Source organism: Balaenoptera acutorostrata, chromosome 7 (genome assembly GCF_949987535.1).
Source record: "Balaenoptera acutorostrata chromosome 7, mBalAcu1.1, whole genome shotgun sequence".
NCBI classification, from domain to species: Eukaryota; Metazoa; Chordata; class Mammalia; order Artiodactyla; family Balaenopteridae; genus Balaenoptera; species Balaenoptera acutorostrata.
In genome coordinates this window covers 77,736,678-77,755,123 of record NC_080070.1, presented here as the reverse complement: position 1 = coordinate 77,755,123, position 18,446 = coordinate 77,736,678, and the positions used below count along the sequence as shown (strand labels likewise).

The window sequence follows — 18,446 nt, the reverse complement described above, 5'->3', positions numbered from 1 at the left end:
CAGTGTGTGCAGTGAACAGAGCCCTGGTCTCTCTTCTTAGAAAAACAGTAATCCCATTATTGGGGCTCCATGCTTATGTCCTCACATTAGCCTAAACACTTCCCAAAGTCCCCATCTCCTAACAGCATCACATTGGGGGATAGGGCTGCAACATATGAATTTTTTGGGGGGGAGGACATAAACATTCAGTCCATAACAGACATAAAGCATTTTCTTGTTTATATTCTTATTTATACCTGGTGTCAAGCTTTAATGTGGAAAAAAGATGTAAATATCAAAGACTTTTGGCAAAAACTTAGTAATCTAAAATTTGAATTGAAAATAACAGTTGGCCCTCCGTATCCATGGGTTCTGCATCCGTGGATTCAACCCACTGTGGATGAAAAATAATTGGGGGAAAAAAATCCAGAAAGTTCCATAGGGCAAAACTTGAATTTGCCTTTTGGGGGCAACTATTTACATCTCATTTATATTGTATTTACACCTATTTACATAGCATTTACATTGCATTAGGTATTATAAGTAATCTAGAGATGATTTCAAGTATATGGATACTACCCATTTTATATAAGGCACTTGAGCATCCGTGGATTTTGGTATCTGAGGGGCTTCTGGAACTAATCCCCTGTGAATTTGGAAGGATGACTGTAATCACCATGGACACATGGTTTATTTCTCTTTCAAACAAAATGGGTATTGTCTAGCTCTGGCCTAGGAGTGATAACCAGCCCAATAACAGTGAGCACGCAGGTTGTGTCTCTTGTGTCTCGTTGTGTTATTTCTGACTAAAAGGAACCAGTGCTCCATGTAGATGAAACTGGTTGCAGATGGGGGCAGGAAGTGTACACGTTGAACCTGGATTATCATAACAGAAAGCAAAAAAGCTCTCAAAGATTGCTGGAGTCATTTCAAAAGATACAGGATCAGGGCTTCCCTGGTGGAGCAGTGGTTGAGCGTTAGCTTGCCAATGCAGGGCACGCAGGTTCGAGCCCTGCTCTGGGAAGATCCCACATGCCGCGGAGCAACTAGATCCGTGAGCCACAACTACTGAGCTCTGCGCGTCTGGAGCCTGTGCTCCGCAACAACAGAGGCCGCGATAGAGAGAGGCCCGCACACCGCGATGAAGAGCGGCCCCCGCTTGCCGCAACTAGAGAAAGCCCTTGCATAGAAACGAAGACCCAACACAGCTAAAAATAAATAAATAATAAAAATAAAGGAATTCCTTTAAAAAAAAAAAAAAGATACAGGATCAGTGTGAAGAGGCCTCCACTGATTAGCCAAAGATGGGGCAATTTGAGCATCAAAAGGAATTAATGCAGCGGGTTGATACACACCAAATATTTGTGAATCCATAATGTTACTGAAAAAAAAAAAGCATTTGGTCATCTTTGGACAATGCCAGGGGACCAACTCATTCTGAAAAGTTTGAAATAATGTTGTCTTTGAACTCCTGAAAGAAGACATTGAAATGAGAATTTGCATGAAGCTGGTTTATTTTGGAGATGGTTTCAAGAAGCAAGAGTGAGGGAATGGGGAGAGTGAAATGGGGGGGTTAGGACAAGCCAATGAAGGGCACTTTATTGAGGTTGCCATAAGGAAATAGGACCTTTGAGAAATGTACAGAATGCTTCCCAGGTGGAAGACTGAGGCATTTATCTACTGGCTCCCAACGTTCTCCTCTGTAAATTACAGATTGTCTTGAGGGTTTCATCTCTCTTCTGTTTCTGGGCTGTTCTTTTTTTTTTTTTTTTAAATTCTCCCTTTTGATAAAGGGTGTTTTATTTATTTATTTATTTATTTTAACATCTTTATTGGAGTATAATTGCTTTACAATAGTGTGTTAGTTTCTGCTTTATAACAAACTGAATCAGCTATACATATACATATATCCCCATATCTCCTCCCTCTTGCATCTCCCTCCCACCCTCCCTATCCCACCCCTCTAGGTGGTCACAAAGCACCGAGCTGATCTCCCTGTACTATGCAGCTGCTTCCCACTAGCTATCTATTGTACATTTGGTAGTGTATATATGTCCATGCCACTCTCTCACTTCTTCCCAGCTTACCCTTCCCCCTCCTCGTGTCCTCAAGTCCATTCTCTACGTCTGCGTCTTTATTCCTGTCCTACCCCTAGGTTCTTCAGAACCTTTTTTTCTTTTTTTTTTAAGATTCCATATATATGTGTCAGCATACGGTATTTGTTTTTCTCTTTCTAACTTCACTCTGTATGACAGACTCTAGGTCCATCCACCTCACTACAAATAACTCAGTTTCGTTTCTTTTTATGGCTGAGTAATATTCCATTGTATATATGTGCCACATCTTCTTTATCCATTCATCTATAGATGGACATTTAGGTTGCGTCCATGTCCTGGCTATTGTAAATATTGCTGCAGTGAACATTGTGGTACATGACTCTTTTTTTTTTTTTTAATCAGTCATCAATTTTATACACATCACTTTATACATGTCAATCCCAATCGCCCAATTCAGCACACCACCATCCCCACCCCACCGCAGTTTTCCCCCCTTGGTGTCCATACGTCCGTTCTCCACATCCATGTCTCAACCTCTGCCCTGCAACCCGGTTCATCTGTACCATCCTTCTAGGTTCCACATACATGCGTTAATATACGATACTTGTTTTTCTCTTTCTGACTTACTTCACTCTGTATGACAGTCTCTAGATCCATCCACGTCTCAACAAATGACTCAATTTCGTTCCTTTTTATGGCTGAGTAATATTCCATTGTATATACGTGCCACATCTTCTTTATCCATTCATCTGTTGATGGACACTTAGGTTGCTTCCATGTCCTGGCTATTGTAAATAGAGCTGCAGTGAACATTGTGGTACATGACTCTTTTTAAATTATGGTTTTCTCAGGGTATATGCCCAGTAGTGGGATTGCTGGGTTGTATGGTAGTTCTATTTTTAGTTTTTTAAGGAACCTCCATAGTGGCTGTATCAATTTACATTCTTCTGGGCTGTTCTTGAATTCTGCTGAGGCTTTGGTGAAAAACCTGAGGTGAAACAGAGATGCCTAAGGGGGTGCCTAGGGGTGGAAGGAGGCGGGACAACATCACTGTGCTTGGGACTGTCTCCCACAGCTGTGAATGAAATCAGAGGTGAGCAAGGGGATGTGATAAGCAGCACAAAACCAACTGCAGAAGGGAAAGAATCAAATACTTATCCTGCCTTTACTATACTTACTGCGGTTCAGCGTATCCAAATATGTGATAAAGGAAAGTTGTTCTTTATGGAAGAACTCCAGCTAAATTAAAAAATACGGGGCTTTCCTGGGGGCTCAGTGGTTAAGAATCCGCCTACCAATGCAGCGGACACGGATTCAAGCCCTGGTCCGGGAAGATCCCACGTGCCGCAGAGCAACTAAGCCCGTGCGCCACAACTACTGAGCCTGTGCTCTAGAGCCCACGAGCCACAAGTACTGAGCCCTTGTGCCACAACTACTGAAGCCTGCACGCCTAGAGCCCATGCTCCGCAACAAGAAAAGCCACAGCAATGAGAAGCCTGCGCGCTGCAACGAACAACAGCCCCCGTTCACTGCAACTAGAGAAAGCTCGCTCAGCAGCGAAGACCCAACGCAGCCATAAACAAACAAACAAATAAATTCACTAAAAAAAATGGAAGGCATGATACAATGAGAAAATACATTTTCAACCTTTATGAAACAGTGGATTTAGGCAATGATCATTAGTGACTGCAACATCACAGGAAGACAACCAGGGATAATGTATCTTTTCATGGAAGTATAAAACCTCCCTGTGATAGTTTATTGTTTCTCCCTAAACAACAGCAAAAAACAAGTCAAATTTTCAGATCTAATTACCACTTTTATAGGAGTCAGAATAACATCATATTAAACACCACCATGGGAGTGTAAGTAGCAAAATCCAGGCAGTGAGAAACCAGGAGACAAATGACAGGTTTGGGATTTTTTTATTCTCTGAATAAGTTGTAAGGATAGAAAGGGAAACATGTAGCTTATGAGGCTAGAGTCATACTGAAGCATGTGCAGTGTATGGCTCTTTTTTGATACTGATTAAACAAACTTAAAAAAAAAACAATTTTTTTAAAATGGGGAAATGTAAACTGACTAGATGTTCAGTATGAAGTTTTTATCCATTTTTAAGGACAGATAATAGTATTTTGTCTACTTAAAGAGTCGTTTAAAAGAAGATGCTAATATAAAAGGCATGAGAATGACAAAAATTGGGGGTGATGGTTACTTTCTAGGAGGCAGGCATTAGGGTGAGGGAAGAGCATGGTAGCTTCAATTGTCTTGTTCTGATTTGGTGAGGTGGGTTCATATATGTCTTATGCTTTGTAATGTAAAGATATTACACATCATTGTATATCAAATTCAACATAGCAAACAATTATTTAAAATGACACAAAGAGGATGCAGTGGGGAAAACCCAAAATGAGTAATTGCACAGGATTTATTACCTGGACCTCCAAATAAATAGCAAGAAAACAGAGTGAAGGGGAACTCTTATATCCAAGAGAGCTAAGAGATGTTGACTCTACACGTGTGGGCATATTGTTGGGATCTTGATATGAACAGACCAACTGTAAAAAGATAGTTATTAAGCAATTGGAAATAAACAGAGTGTGGGTATTTGTTCTCAAGGAATTTTTGTTAATCACTTTTAGAAGCAATAATGGTGATATAGTTAATTTTAAACAAAAAAGGTCCTTTTGTCAGTATTTACCGATGTACTGTAGTATGACAGGCCATGTAAGTGGGACTTGTTGGTACAGGTGTGAGTGTAGATAAACAAGATCAGGTGATCATACTTGGTAACTGATACAGGCATATGGAGGTTGATATGATTTTTCTGGTTTGGTGTCAATTTGAAAACTTCCATAAAATCAATTTAAATCAGTTCCATTTATTACTAAAATTTTTGAAGATGCCCTTAGGAGTTTACATGAGCTTTATTGGCTTTTTATCCTGTAATTAAACCAGCTTTTAATAAATAATGAGGGACTTCCCTGATGGCACAGTGGTTAAGAATCTGCCTGCCAGTGCTGGGGACACGGGTTCAGTCCCTGGTTTGGGAGGATCCTACATGCCTCGGAGCAACTGAGCCGGTGTGCCACAACTACTGAGCCCGCAAGCCACAATTACTGAGCCCGAGTGCTGCTTCTACTGAAGCCCATGCACCTAGAGCCCGTGCTCCGTAACAAGAGAAGCCACTGCAATGAGAAGCCCACGCACCGCAATGAAGAGTAACCCCTGCTCGCTGCACCTAGAGAAAGCCTGTGCACAGCAACGAAGACCCAGTGCAGCAGCCCCCCCCCCAAAAAAAAAGGGCTTCCCTGGTGGCGCAGTGGTTGAGAATCTGCCTGCCAATGCAGGAGACACGGGTTCGAGCCCTGGTCTGGGAAGATCCCACATGCCGCGGAGCGACTAGGCCCGTGAGCCACAATTGCTCAGCCTGCACGTCTGGAGCCTGTGCTCCGCAACAAGAGAGACCGCGATAGTGAGAGGCCCGCGCACCGCGATGAAGAGTGGCCCCCACTTGCTGCAACAGGAGAAAGCCCTCGCACAGAAACGAAGATCCAACACAGCCATAAATAAATAAATAAATAAAATTTTTAAAAAAAGTACTGAATTTTATTGCAACTATTTCAAGCACAGTAAGCATTTTTTAAAGGTTAAATGAGACCTTAAACTTTACCTCATTTTTCCCTGTTGGGGGAAAACCCTTAAATTCTATATGATTAACTTATAAGTAGATTGTGTGGAAGTTTTAAAATAGCACAAGAGATTAAATCGGTATTTTCCTGTTTTTGTTCTCAAACTTCAGTGTGGCTATTGTTCTTTGCACTCCCCCATGAGCTGTAATAAAATCATGTTAGTTTCTGGATGATGGATCCATGAGTCTTGTGTTTTTTTTCCCCCCTCTATGTTATAACAAATGTTAATTTAACTATCAATTGTGTGCTTCTCAGGTGCCAAACACTGTTCCAGACTCTGAATGCAACAGTGAACAAGACAGCCTAACGAGTCCCTGCTGTTACAGGGTGTGATCCTTGTTACTTTGTTACTACGTAACAAATCCTTGTTACTACCTAAGTGTGTTTTAGGAGGAGGTGAAACACAACTTACTTTGCTGATAATTAAATTGAACTCTAATGAGTGGGTAATCACACTGGAAAACAGTATCCATTTTCTTGACTCCTAAGTATTTAGCATCAAACCCAAATATAACCTATTTCTAAAAGCTCAGATGGGAGATGGGCGCTAAGAAAACAGGTGATAGTGTTTTTTTTTAATTAATTAATTTATTTTTGGCTGTGTTGGGTCTTCGTTGCTGCATGCGGGCTTTCTCTAGTTGTGGCGAGCAGGGGCTACTCTTCATTGCAGTGCGCGGGCTTCTCATTGCGGTGGCTTCTCTTGTTGCGGAAGAAGGGCTCTAGGGGCTCGGGCTTCAGAGTTGTGGTGCGTGGGCTTAGTTGCTCCGAAGCATGTGAGATCTTCCTGGACCAAGGATCAAACCCGTGTCCCCTGCATTGGCAGGCGGATTCTTAACCACTGCGCCATCAGGGAAGTCCAGGTGTTAGAGTTTTAACTGTGTATAGCCAACTTGATTAGTACAGCTGAGTGGGGTCGTTTTTCTCAAGTACCTTCCGGGTCAGAGGTTTGTGTTTATGTACTAGATGAGAATTCATGCCTTTGCTTGGACTTTTTTAATGCTGGGCCTTTTGGCTCTTGTAGTGATGAGTGGACCATAGGGTGAGGAGCTAGAGGTGAAACTGCAGAGTTTAAGATCAGTTACTGGGTAAGTGGGAAAGAACACTGCTAGATGTCAAAACACTAACTGTATGAAAATAATCCTGCTATTTGTCTAAAATGAAACACGAGAGAATCAGATAATGGAAAAGGGACAAGCCATTTAAGGGAAATAATTATTCTGGAGTAACTTCTAATAAGTAAATGGGTATCGGATGTACATTTTGAAGAATGTGTGGGGAAAACATGGCTAATGGATTACTTCTAATGTGCAAAAAATAGTATCCTATTTAAAGAAGTTCTTGGGAACCCTGTGAAGTAGGTATTTGTTGTTTTAATAATGAATAATTACCTGCTAGGTGACCATAACTCTCTATGTACACTTCTGTGTGTGCTTTTGGGAAAATTTTTTGGTAATAATATATACCCAGAAAAATGAGTCCAGTAGAGATGAATACTTAGTTTCTTAACATTGTGCTGTAATTTATTACTGTGTCAGATGCTTGATTAAGACAGATTAGTACTTGGAATGTATAGTAAATAATTCTTACTTCCTTGGTTACCCAGGGTAAGTATTTACACAGTGTGAGTAACTTTTCTGCTAGCTAAAGCAATACATGGCAGATTTGAAGTCTATGTTTTAGGAATGTTTTTATTAGGGTATATTTTTTAAGGCTTTTATAGAAAAATATAAAACTTACACAAAAGCAGAGATACAGTACACATCCTGCAGCTTTAACAATTATTAGCACATGAGTTTTTTTTTTTTAGCACATGAGTTATTTTTGAAACAAATCCCAGAATAACATGTGTAAATTCTAAGACTATGTGGTGTTTGAAAATTTTTTATTAAATTGGCATTCTGTCACTATCTCTTTGATATATTGCCCTTGGTGATTGTGCTTTGTTTCACTGTCTCATAAAAATAATGTAAAAATGATTTTTCCTTCATCGTCTATTTTATCATTATAAACAGGATGTACCTGAGTTTGTTAATCTACATGTTCTTTAGAGTTCCATAAGGGATAGGCAGTGTCTGTGGCATTTATTTGTTCTTAAGCTTTGGGGTGAATGGGAGGAGACAAAGGAGTAGGCTGTGAATGTAGTCCCAGCTGGTGTTTTGCTGTGGTACTTAAAAGTGGATCGTTTGACCCAGAAAAGGAAATTAACTATAGATCTAGAAGTTAAAAAATTATTTCACTTGAGATGTCATGCCCAATTGCTGGTCTCTCTCTTTTTTTAAAATAGCTAGTTGACTGTAAATTCCTTTCCCTCTAAGAGTGTGACTGGTATGTGGTATCCCTAGTACAGTCTCACATAATTCATGTTCCTTCCTTCCTTCCTTCTACCCTCCCTCTCTTCTTCTGCTCTCTCCCTCTGATGGTATTGAGGAGGGGGTAGAAGAGGCATGTATATTACAATAGATTTTATTATTATATAAAATACATATTGTGTTTTATATACATAACATATGTATAGGTATATGTGTAGGCATTCGAACTAAGGTAGGGGATTTTTAATGTTTTTTGTGCCATGGACTCCTTTGGCAGCCTGAAAAGTATGGACCTCTTAAGGTATTTTTAAGTGCATAAAATAAAACACATGGGATTATAAAGGAAATTATTTTGAAATACAGTTAGAATAATGTTAAAGCTCGTAGTAGCATGTGTTTCTTAACATAATAAGGAAAAGTTCTAGCAACGCAGCTAACTTTCACAGTAGTGATTATACATGATATTTAAAGATCTGCAACAACGTAAGTGATATGAAAATATCTGATTTATTTTAATGTCAAAAGTACAAGTCATATAATTCTACTGTTGTTTGATGCCAACATCCATAATTGAAGGTGGTGCTAAATTTCAGTTAGGGGATAGTGAAAATAAACATGTGATTTCCCCCATACCCCACCCCTCCTATCCAAGTTCCTTGAATTCTGTCCATGGACCCCTTGGCTGTGATCTCAGATTAAGAACATCTGGACTAAGGCTTTGTTTGTGTTCTGGGATGCTTACTTTGAGGCTAAAGGGTTTGAACTTAGAATATAGTCATCAGATGAAATGTTTTTCAAACAATGTATCTGCCAATTTTAGTGGCTTTTAGAATAAGCCATAACAATCCAATGATGCTAGATTTCCAAATGGTCTCAGTATGCATATTGTGATAACTTTTCTCTCCTTTTTCCTTCTTGGGCTGCCTTTTCTTATTATATATTAGTTTGTAATTAATATAAAGTATTTTAAGTAGTTTCTAAGCATCCATGTTGGCTATTAATATCTTCTGCTTTTACTTTTTTTTTTTTTCTTTTAAAAAACATTTTAATTCTTCTGCAGGATTCGGAAACTTCAGATACGAAATATCCCGCCTCATTTACAGTGGGAGGTAAGAATTTCTATATTTAAAACTAAGATTTTAGTATCTAAGCCTATTGGTAGTTTTTCCGAAGGTTTTTCTCCTTCCAACTCTTGGATGTGCTAGAACACACATGGTTCTTCTCTTTTATGGTCTGTGTCTTGCATTGGGCTTTTCTTTGTAAGAGTATACTATACCTTTGAAAACAATCTGCTCTTTGAGATACTTAAAGTTGAAATAAGTTCTGGGGTAACTGGGTAAACTTGCTCATTCAATCACATCCCACAGAATCTTGTTTGAGATCTGTCTGATGAGTTTTGCTAATTGTATTTAAATATGAAGTTCCCTCCTTGGCAATTTTTTAGAGAGCAAATACTGCTATTTATGCTTTATTTTAAAATGTTACTATGCTTTCTTTTGCTCACATGGTGGCACTGTAGTAATTGTATTTAAACACAAACCTTTTAGCACAATTGAATAGCCTGTGTCAGCAATTTCCAAACCATGTTGATGATGTCATGGTGAGAATTTGAGACCCCAGTAGTTGAAAAGATAAAAGGAAATGTCTGTTGACTCTTCCAGATGATGGACCTGAAAATTCTTAAAAGCTAGTTTGGAGAAGGTGATGCAGGGAAAACTGCTCAGCTTTTATGTATTTTTAATATAAAAATCAAGAGTAACTAGCTTTGTGTGTTTCACATTAGTGTTCTGAAATGACATTTGAAGAGTCACTAAACCAGAATCTTCATCAAAATGCAAAGAAAGGTTAAAAGGTTTCTTTGGTGGTGAGTTTAGGAAAGCTGGCCTGAGGTCTGATTCTCCAAGGTCCCAGTTGGTAACAAATCACTTATGCTCAGAATATTTTACAGCACATTTATTTTCAGAACAATGTTATTGAATTTAATCTTTGCAGGACTTGGTTCTTTGGTCTATGTTGAATATTTTTCAAGTTATATAATGTATAAAAGGTATACTTTTGTAGATAGAAACAGTGACATTAGATTAAACAATGCATTTTCTTGTTTTAGTTTCACATTTGTTTAGGAAATTCAGTATCTTGGAGGATGAGTCCCTGAATCAAGTGTCATGGTATCAAGATTACTGGTTTAATCCCCTTTTTTATTTGTTTTTTTTTTAATTGGAGTATAGTTGATTTACAATGTTGTGTTAGTTTCAGGTGTACAGCAAAGTGATTCAATTTTATATACATATATATACACATATATATATTGGGTTGGCCAAAAAGTTCATTCTGGTTTTTCCATAACCTCTTAGGGGAAAACCTGAATGAATTTTTTGGCCAACCCAATATATACATACATTCTTTTTCAGATTCTTTTCCATTATGGGTTATTAGAAGATATTGAATATAATTCCCTGTGCTCTACAGTAGGTCCTTGTTATTTATTTATAGTAGCGTGTGCATGTTAATTAATCCCTTCATTTTAACATGGGCTATGTTAAATATGATTTTCTATTTGGGAACTATATCTAGTGTAATGTAGCTTTCAGTGAAAGAGTCAAATGGTGGCAGCCAATTTTAAGTAAGTGAATTATTAGTGTACTAGCATATCAGCTATAGGCAAGTGGTAGTTTCCTTATAATTCATTCATAGTATCTCTTCAAATTTAGATTGCAGTGGCTTCTTGAGCATTGTTGATTCTAGTTTTGGTGGCTTCTCAAGATTTTAGTTCATTGCATTCTTCCTTATTCTGGGTAAAATTTAATCTATGAGAATAAGTCTTTATTTGCCACATCTAACTTTTTTTTTTAAATTTCATTTTACCCTCCCCCATAGTCCTTTGAGGTAAGGTGAAGTTGGTGACATTATCTCCATTTTCAAATGGGCAAATACGGGCCCACAGGGTTCAAAGAATTAAGCAAGAACAGATACTGAATTTAAAGAAGCGTGGAACTAGACTTTGAAACTCTTGACCTTTGACCCCTTTACAATTTAAAGGATGGTTTGAAATACTGATTAACAAAAACTATTGAGGGCTTGTTAGGAGTAGGATGAACTATTTGGATATTTCCTTTCCTTGAAGACTTGAATGACCACCATCTGTTATTTCCTTTTTGAGGAGTCACTTTGTGTAACATTTTATTTGTACACACTGAGCCTGCTGGTTGTCTCGTGCCAAAGCCTTATAGAAGGTGATAATTTTGCAATTATATGTCTGGACTCCCTTTATAATGGAAAAATTAGACTTTGAATCCACTAATTAACCTTAGAATCACTGAAAATGTAATGACCAGACATTACGTGCCTCCTGATTTGACGCAGTAGGAAATACATAGCAACATAGATGAAATATTCTTGTCAAAAAAAAATAGAGTTTTGACTGGATTCAATTTCAATCTGACTTTGAGTTTATAAGAAGTATAGAAGGTAGAGGCACAAATGAAATGATGCCATGAAGAAACACCTAGCCAATTCCAGAATATGGGACATTCCACAGGACAAATGACATTGTTTAGTAAAGTGATGGCATATTAAAAAGGAAGGGGACTGTTACAGAATAAGACCTATGAGAATAACAAAAAAGCAAGCATACACCTGCACTAAGTTATTTGTGAACCGTGTAAACAGTCCTTAGGAGTAGCATGGAGTATCTAGAAAAGCCTTAGAGTTTTTTGCAGGAGGCTTTTGGTGTCAGACTTGGAATTACATCCCAGCTCCACTGCTTACTAGATATGTGATCTCTGAACCAGTCTTTAAAATTCTTGAAGCCTCATTTTCCTCCTTTCTAACATGGGGATGATAATAGCCACTTGCTTGGGTTGCTATGGGCGTTAATAGGATTATGCATGCTCAAGCCCTTAAAAAATGCTTGGTACATATACGTGCACCCTACATTTTAGCTATGATATGAACAGCAAATGCATTTCCTCCCAACTTAAAGTTCTTGTGCTTAACTCAGATGCAGCCTATAGCACACACAAAAAAACAGGTATTATACCAGGGGGAATTTAAATGTGGAGAACTACACAGGTGCTAGAGGGCTGAATCAGCAAAGATGGAATCCACAGATAGTGACTATAGCAGCTCCCACCCTGAGGCTGAGTGGGGACAAAAGGGGTCAGGGGAACAGGGTGAGGTTATCAGATCCTAGAAGCTTGAAGGGAGGGCTCTGAGTAGCTGAGAGTAAGCAACGGATGCTTCCTGGCTGTGGCTGGTGCCTCTGATGGGGGAAGAAGGGAAGTGATGAAGCTGGTTCTGGGAATGCCCAGAGCAGCTAGAGTCCGAAACCCATGGCTGTTAGGATGATGCTGATAGGAACAGCTGATAAATGGGAAGGAACATGTGTCATCTCCGCTCCTGCTCTCCAGTCCCCCTCTTGTGCATTCTGTCAGCAGAAACCACCAGGGAATGGCTGGCAAAGGTGCGATAATAGGGCAGAGTCCCAGCCCCAGCATCACAGAGTTGGAAGGTGTATTTGGCACTGAGAGCTTAATTTCCAGTCGAAGTTCTATCCCAGAAGTGAAAATTCCTCCCCTGTTCTGCCAGCCCTCTTCTAAGCCATTTTCTGTGAGGTCATCAAAGAAATGACAGAATCTGGGACCATGGCAGAAACACCATGGGATAACAGTGCTATGAGGTGTTTTATAAGGTCTGTAACTGGATTGTTGATTATCTTTATACCACTGTGATACTTTATTTTATGTTTCTATTTCTTATTTACATTACCTTTTTACCACTAGATCCTGCTGAATGACACACGGGGATTCCTCTCAAGTTCTTGGAATACCACATCATGCATGCTTTGTGTGTCATGTGGGGCTTAAATGATTTCTAGTCAATTAGTTTTGGTTGATGGTAAAGTGCACTCAAGTGTTCTGGACTGGCTAAATGTTTCACTGCTTAAGTGTTTTGGCAGATAAAGATATGGGGAAACTAACTTTTGGAAGGACCTGCTGCTGGAGAATTAGGTAGGTTTGTTTTTTCCCCCAAATAGGTGGAATGTAGAAGGGAAATAGAAGAAACTGTTTCTACTCCCCCTCCAATCCTCTTGCCTGAGGTACTTGAAGAATAGATCTGTGGTGTGACCAGAACTGGAAGGGCTCCTCTATAAATAGTCCTGATGTTGGACAGATCTGTATCCTCAGATGCCCTAAGGGATGTAAACGTGTGTGATAAGGGTTTGAGGGAACATCCTGGGCAAACGACAAAGAGGTGAGGAAGGAATAGAGCCCCAGAACACTTGACTTTAAACACCTTTGAGAAGAATCCTTTTTCTTTTGCCTTACTCAGTGTCTTAAATTGGCCCCATTTTCTGAATTTAAGGGGTGTCTTTCTTCATTTAAAAAATAAATTGCCAAGGCCTTAGGAAAGGACTTCTCAAAGAGAGTTTTTCCTAATCTTATCATCTTAATACTGCTCTCCAATCAAAGTTATTAGCACTCATAGAATGTTAAAAGGGAATACCCTCCTGGAAGGGAAATGTAACACCCATTAATTATGTAAATGAAGGGTCTAGAGTAAAGGGCAAGTTAGGTTCTCATTTGGGGGTCAGGTATTGAAAGTAGAATGATGCTTCCTCAGAGGTTAGTGTCTGGCAAAACAGAGTGAGCTACTGAGTTAGTGGTTTGCATCATAAGGCCCTGACTGCCCATGCCTGGAGTGACTGTATTTTCTGAGGCAAAGTTTTGAATATATGATCTGACAAATACTTATGGGGAATGCATAATTTAAAATTACAACTTGCTGGAAAATGCAGAATGTATGTTGGCCTGGATATCAGATTTTTCCTGGACTTAATTGAGGTGAGAAGATGAATATCTTGGGAAGTAACTCTGAAGAGGTTTCCACACTGTAAGATCCATTTTTCTGCCACATGTGTTGTCTGGTGTGATTGAGTAAAGGAAGTGGAAGCTGTCTCCTGGCCTAAACATAGGGGAGTAAAGGGGGGCTCTTCATAACTAAAGCATCCTCAAATTGCATTCAGGCTTCTGACATACCAGGGGGTTGGTCTCTGGTTCTTGACATGGAAAGCAAGTAACCAGTATGCTGAAAATGAAAGCCCAAAACTACAAGTCGAACATTGCAATGTAAAATATTCTTTGCTTTTTTTTCTCAGCAGAGTTATCTTAATGATTTCTCTTTCAAAGTTCTTTTTGGTTGTTCTGTGCAAGCTTGAGGCAATTTTTGAAAGTAAGTACATCTTGTAGGAAATCTTAAAAGGCTTTTTCTGTTGGGCCATAGGATTGCCCTAACAGAACACTTTCTTTATTGAAACACTTTGGCTTGTTAGTTTGAACCCACCCCCTAGAAACCAGTTTGGAGAAAGTTGACTTCTAGGGCATAAGGAATGTTAGAAAGCCTTGGCTTCTTTCATGGTGAAGTTTTTTCCCTGAAGTTTGGGGGTGGGGAGTGTGGCATGAGTGGTAAGATGTAGTGGGATGAGGCTGAACCTCCCTGTAAATTACACTCAAGCGAGTCACATCCACTCTCTGGCGGAAGGGCTAAAGCTTTAGAGAGATGCCTGTGTTTCAGACTGTAATGAAAAATACACCGTAACAGGACACCTTGTGAGATGAGGCTGGTACTTATTTTTTTTTTAATTTAATTTAATTTATTTATTTTTGGCTGCATTGGGTCTTCACTGCTGAGTGTGGGCTTTCTCTAATTGTGGCGAGCAAGGGCTACTTTTCGTTGTGGTGCACGGGCTTCTCGTTTCGGTGGCTTCTCTTGTTGCAGAGCACGGGCTCTAGGCACGCGGGCTCAGTAGTTGTGGCACATGGGCTTAGTTGCTCCGCGGTGCATGGGATCTTCTCGGACCAGGGCTTGAACCCATGTCCCCTGCATTGGCAGGCGGATTCTTAACCACTGCGTCACCAGGGAAGTCCCTTAAAGGTTGCCTTTTGCAGCAGACATCTTGGAGTTGTAATGTAGTAGCAGAAAAACACTGTTTTGGGTTGGTGATTTTCAAAGTTCTCTCTTTTCTTCGGAGGAGATGGTATGGCAGAAACCTGGTATGTGAATATAGATAAAGTTAGAGTTATTCAAAGGTGGCACAGAACCTTGCCTGCTGGTTCCCTCTTTGGCCCCCGGGGAATCCCTTGGGTGCAGGTGTGATATTGTGGTTTATAATAAAAATATATATTTGCTCTTGGTCCGCTTCTGACCCAGAGCTCCTTAAAACCCTTGGAATTTCGTAAGTGGTGAGAGTGATGAAGGTGTCTTTCGTTACGTTAATGATACGACTTTTGGAAACCACTTAAGGGTGAGAGCCACTGACCAGGTGATTAGAGGGTTAGAACTTTGAGTCACAGTGTGCTGTCACCCACCTCCACCTCCGGGGGAGGGGAGAGGGGGCTGGAGGTTGAATTAGTTGCCAATGTGAATGATTAATCAATCATACCTATGTATTGAAGCCTCATAAAAACCCTAAAGGACTGGGTTTAGAGAGCTTCCTAGTTGGTGAACATGTGGGGAAAGTGGTGAAGTGTGGGGATTTGAATGGTGCACTGGAGAGAGCATGGAAGCTGCACACCCTTCCCTCACACCTTGCCCTAGGCACCTCTTCCATCCGGCTGTTCCTAAACTATATCCTGGTGATCCAGTAAGTAAAATGTTTCTGTGAGCTCTTTGAGCTGCTCTAGGAAATTAATCAAACCCAAGGAGGGGTTGTTGGAACCTCCTGTCTATAGTTGTTTGGTCTGAAGTACAAGTGACAACCTGGGCTTGCAATTGGCTTCTGAAGGGTGGAGGGCAGTCTTACAGGACTGAACCCTTAACCTGTGGAATCAGATTCTATCTCCAGGTAGATAGTGTCAGAAATCAGTTGAATTGTAGGACGCGCATCTAGTATCTGAGAGCTGTTTATTGGTGGTGTGGGAACTGCCCCCCTCCACACTTTGGAATTGGGTCCAGGAATCCGAAAGAAGAGGTTTTGTTGGACTGGTTTGAAAATCACCATGGCTTCAGTGAATTTGAGTATGAACAGTTGTTAGAAGTAGTTGATCTCGATCAAGTAACTTTTTTTAAAATAAATTTATTTATTTATTTATTTATTTTTGGCTGTGTTGGGTCTTCGTTTCTGTGCGAGGGCTTTCCCTAGTTGTGGCGAGCGGGGGCCACTCTTCATCGCGGTGCGCGGGCCTTTCCCTGTCGCGGCCTCTCTTGTTGGCGGAGCACAGGCTCCAGACGCGCAGGCTCAGTAGTTGTGGCTCACGGGCCTAGTTGCTCCGCGGCATGTGGGATCTTCCCATACCAGGGCTCGAACCCATGTCCCCTGCATTGGCAGGCAGATTCTCAACCACTGCGCCACCAGGGAAGCCCTATCAAGTAATTTTTTTTAAATTTTATTTATTTATTTATTCATTTATTTTTGGCTGTGTTGGGTCTTCGTTTCTGTGCGAGGGCTTTCTCTAGTTGCGGCAAGTGGGGGCCGCTCTTCATCGCGGTGCGCGGGCCTCTCACTATAGCGGCCTCTCTTGTTGCGGAGCACAGGCTCCAGACGCACAGGCTCAGTAGTTGTGGCTCACGGGCCTAGTTGCTCCGCGGCATGTGGGATCTTCCCAGACCAGGCTTTGAACCCGTGTCTCCTGCATTGGCAGGCAGATTCTCAACCACTGCGCCACCAGGGAAGCCCTCAAGTAATTTTGAAGGAACTTATACAACAAGTATGAGACTGTTGACGCTGATAGGTGATCTTTCTTCTCCATGGCCTGACTCTGAGCACTGGCCAATAAATAGCTGACTCTTACTGAGCACTAATGTGCCGGGTGCTGAATTAACTTGTTTTAATCTTCACCACAGTCCCATGTCCCCATTTTACAGATGAGGCAGCTGAGGTCAGAGAGGTGAAGTAACTTGCCCAGGGTCATGCAGCTGGAAAGTGGTAGAGTTTCTGCTCTTAATCAGGTTACTCAAACAGAACACTTCCCCTGAAAGGTAAGTTTCTATTTCTTAAAATTATCATCATTTATTTGCTTTCACCACGCCCCTGAAGGCTGGACAGTGAACCCAGTAGAAACTGGATCCTCCCTAGGTCTGGAGGAAATATGTGGTTATGAGTGATGAATGGGCTTGGACAGATTATTTGGGGAAGTTATTGGTTAACTGTTCCATTTAGAGAACCGAGGACGGTAGAGTTCTTCATGCATCGTCGCTCTGGGATGGGCCAGGCTTTGCCTCGTGAGAGATGAGCTGGTGTAAGGTGTTTGGGGAATACCAGTGTTTCCCTGTGACCCCTAGATGAGTGGTTGTACGAGGCACGCATTTCTGGTCCTAATCTGCTCTCTCCCCGTGTTTACCACGCCCTTGCACTCAATGCCTGGACTTGTGTCCTGTGCCTCATAGTTCTTCTGGGATGGTCACCTCAAAGATCTCCATGCCCTTTATTTAAGCTTTTTATTATGAAAAATATCAAACATAAACAAAAAGAAAGGCTAATATAACGACACTCAGTTTCAGCCATTATCAATATATAGCCAGTCTCTCTTTTTTTTTAATAACTCTAACCTCTTCATCCTTTCCCAGACTGTTGTACATAAAGTACATCCTAGACATTACATCACTTAATTCAGTAAATACTGAATGCATCTCTAAAAGTTAAATGTCTCCAAATTAGTTTGCTAGGGCTGCTGAACAAAACACCACAAACTGGGTGGCTTAAACAACAAACTTTATCTCACAGTTCTGGAGGCTAGAAGTCTGATATCAAGATGTCAGCACATTTGGTTCCTGCTGAGGGCTGTGAGAGAAGGATTTGTTTGAGGCCTCTCTCTCTTCGGGTAGTTCCTTGGTTTGCGACAGTGTAAATCCACCCTTCACGCGGTGTTGTTGCTGTGTGTGTCTGTGTCCAAATTTCTCTTTTTTATAAGGACACCAGCCCTACTGGATTAGGGACCACCCTAATGACCTTGACTACCTCTGTAAAGACCCTGTCTCCAAATACAGTCGAGCTGTGGTACTAGGAATTAAGACTCCGTCCTATGAATTTTGGGGAAGACACAGTTCAACCCATAACAGTCTCTTTAAAAAATTCATGTATTAAATGAATAGTAACTCTCACATATCAAATCTAATCATTCATATTTCCTTGATTATCTTTTTTAAAAAAATTATTTGAGTCAGGATCCAAATAAGATCTTTTTCAAGACATTTAATCAATAGGTACGTCTTTTCTTTTTTTTTTTTTTTTTGTGAGGGGTGTGTGTAATGTATTTGTTGAAGTTGGTTTATTCTGCAGAATGTTCCACATTCTTACTTTGCTGAACTACATCCATGTGTGGTGACTTACCATGTTCCTCTGACCCTTGTGGGACTTGGATTAGACTCAAGTTCACTTTTGGTTTGTTTGCACAAGACAAAGTAATAGGTGG

At 40.5% G+C, this 18,446-nt stretch overlaps 1 protein-coding gene across 4 annotated transcripts in view; it reads left to right on the top strand.

Moving 5' to 3' along the window:
• Nucleotides 1–18,446, top strand: part of IGF2BP3 (insulin like growth factor 2 mRNA binding protein 3) — a 150,301-nt gene that overhangs the window by 30,866 nt on the left and 100,989 nt on the right. For all 4 annotated transcript variants that reach the window (XR_009008853.1, XM_007170312.2, XM_057550085.1 and 1 more), the window contains exon 3: nucleotides 9,098–9,146. Coding sequence is in view for 3 of the 4 variants with exons in the window: in XM_007170312.2 (XP_007170374.2) it covers nucleotides 9,098–9,146 (49 nt within the window). In the remaining variant the exon portion in view is untranslated. The remainder of the gene's footprint in view (nucleotides 1–9,097; nucleotides 9,147–18,446) is intronic.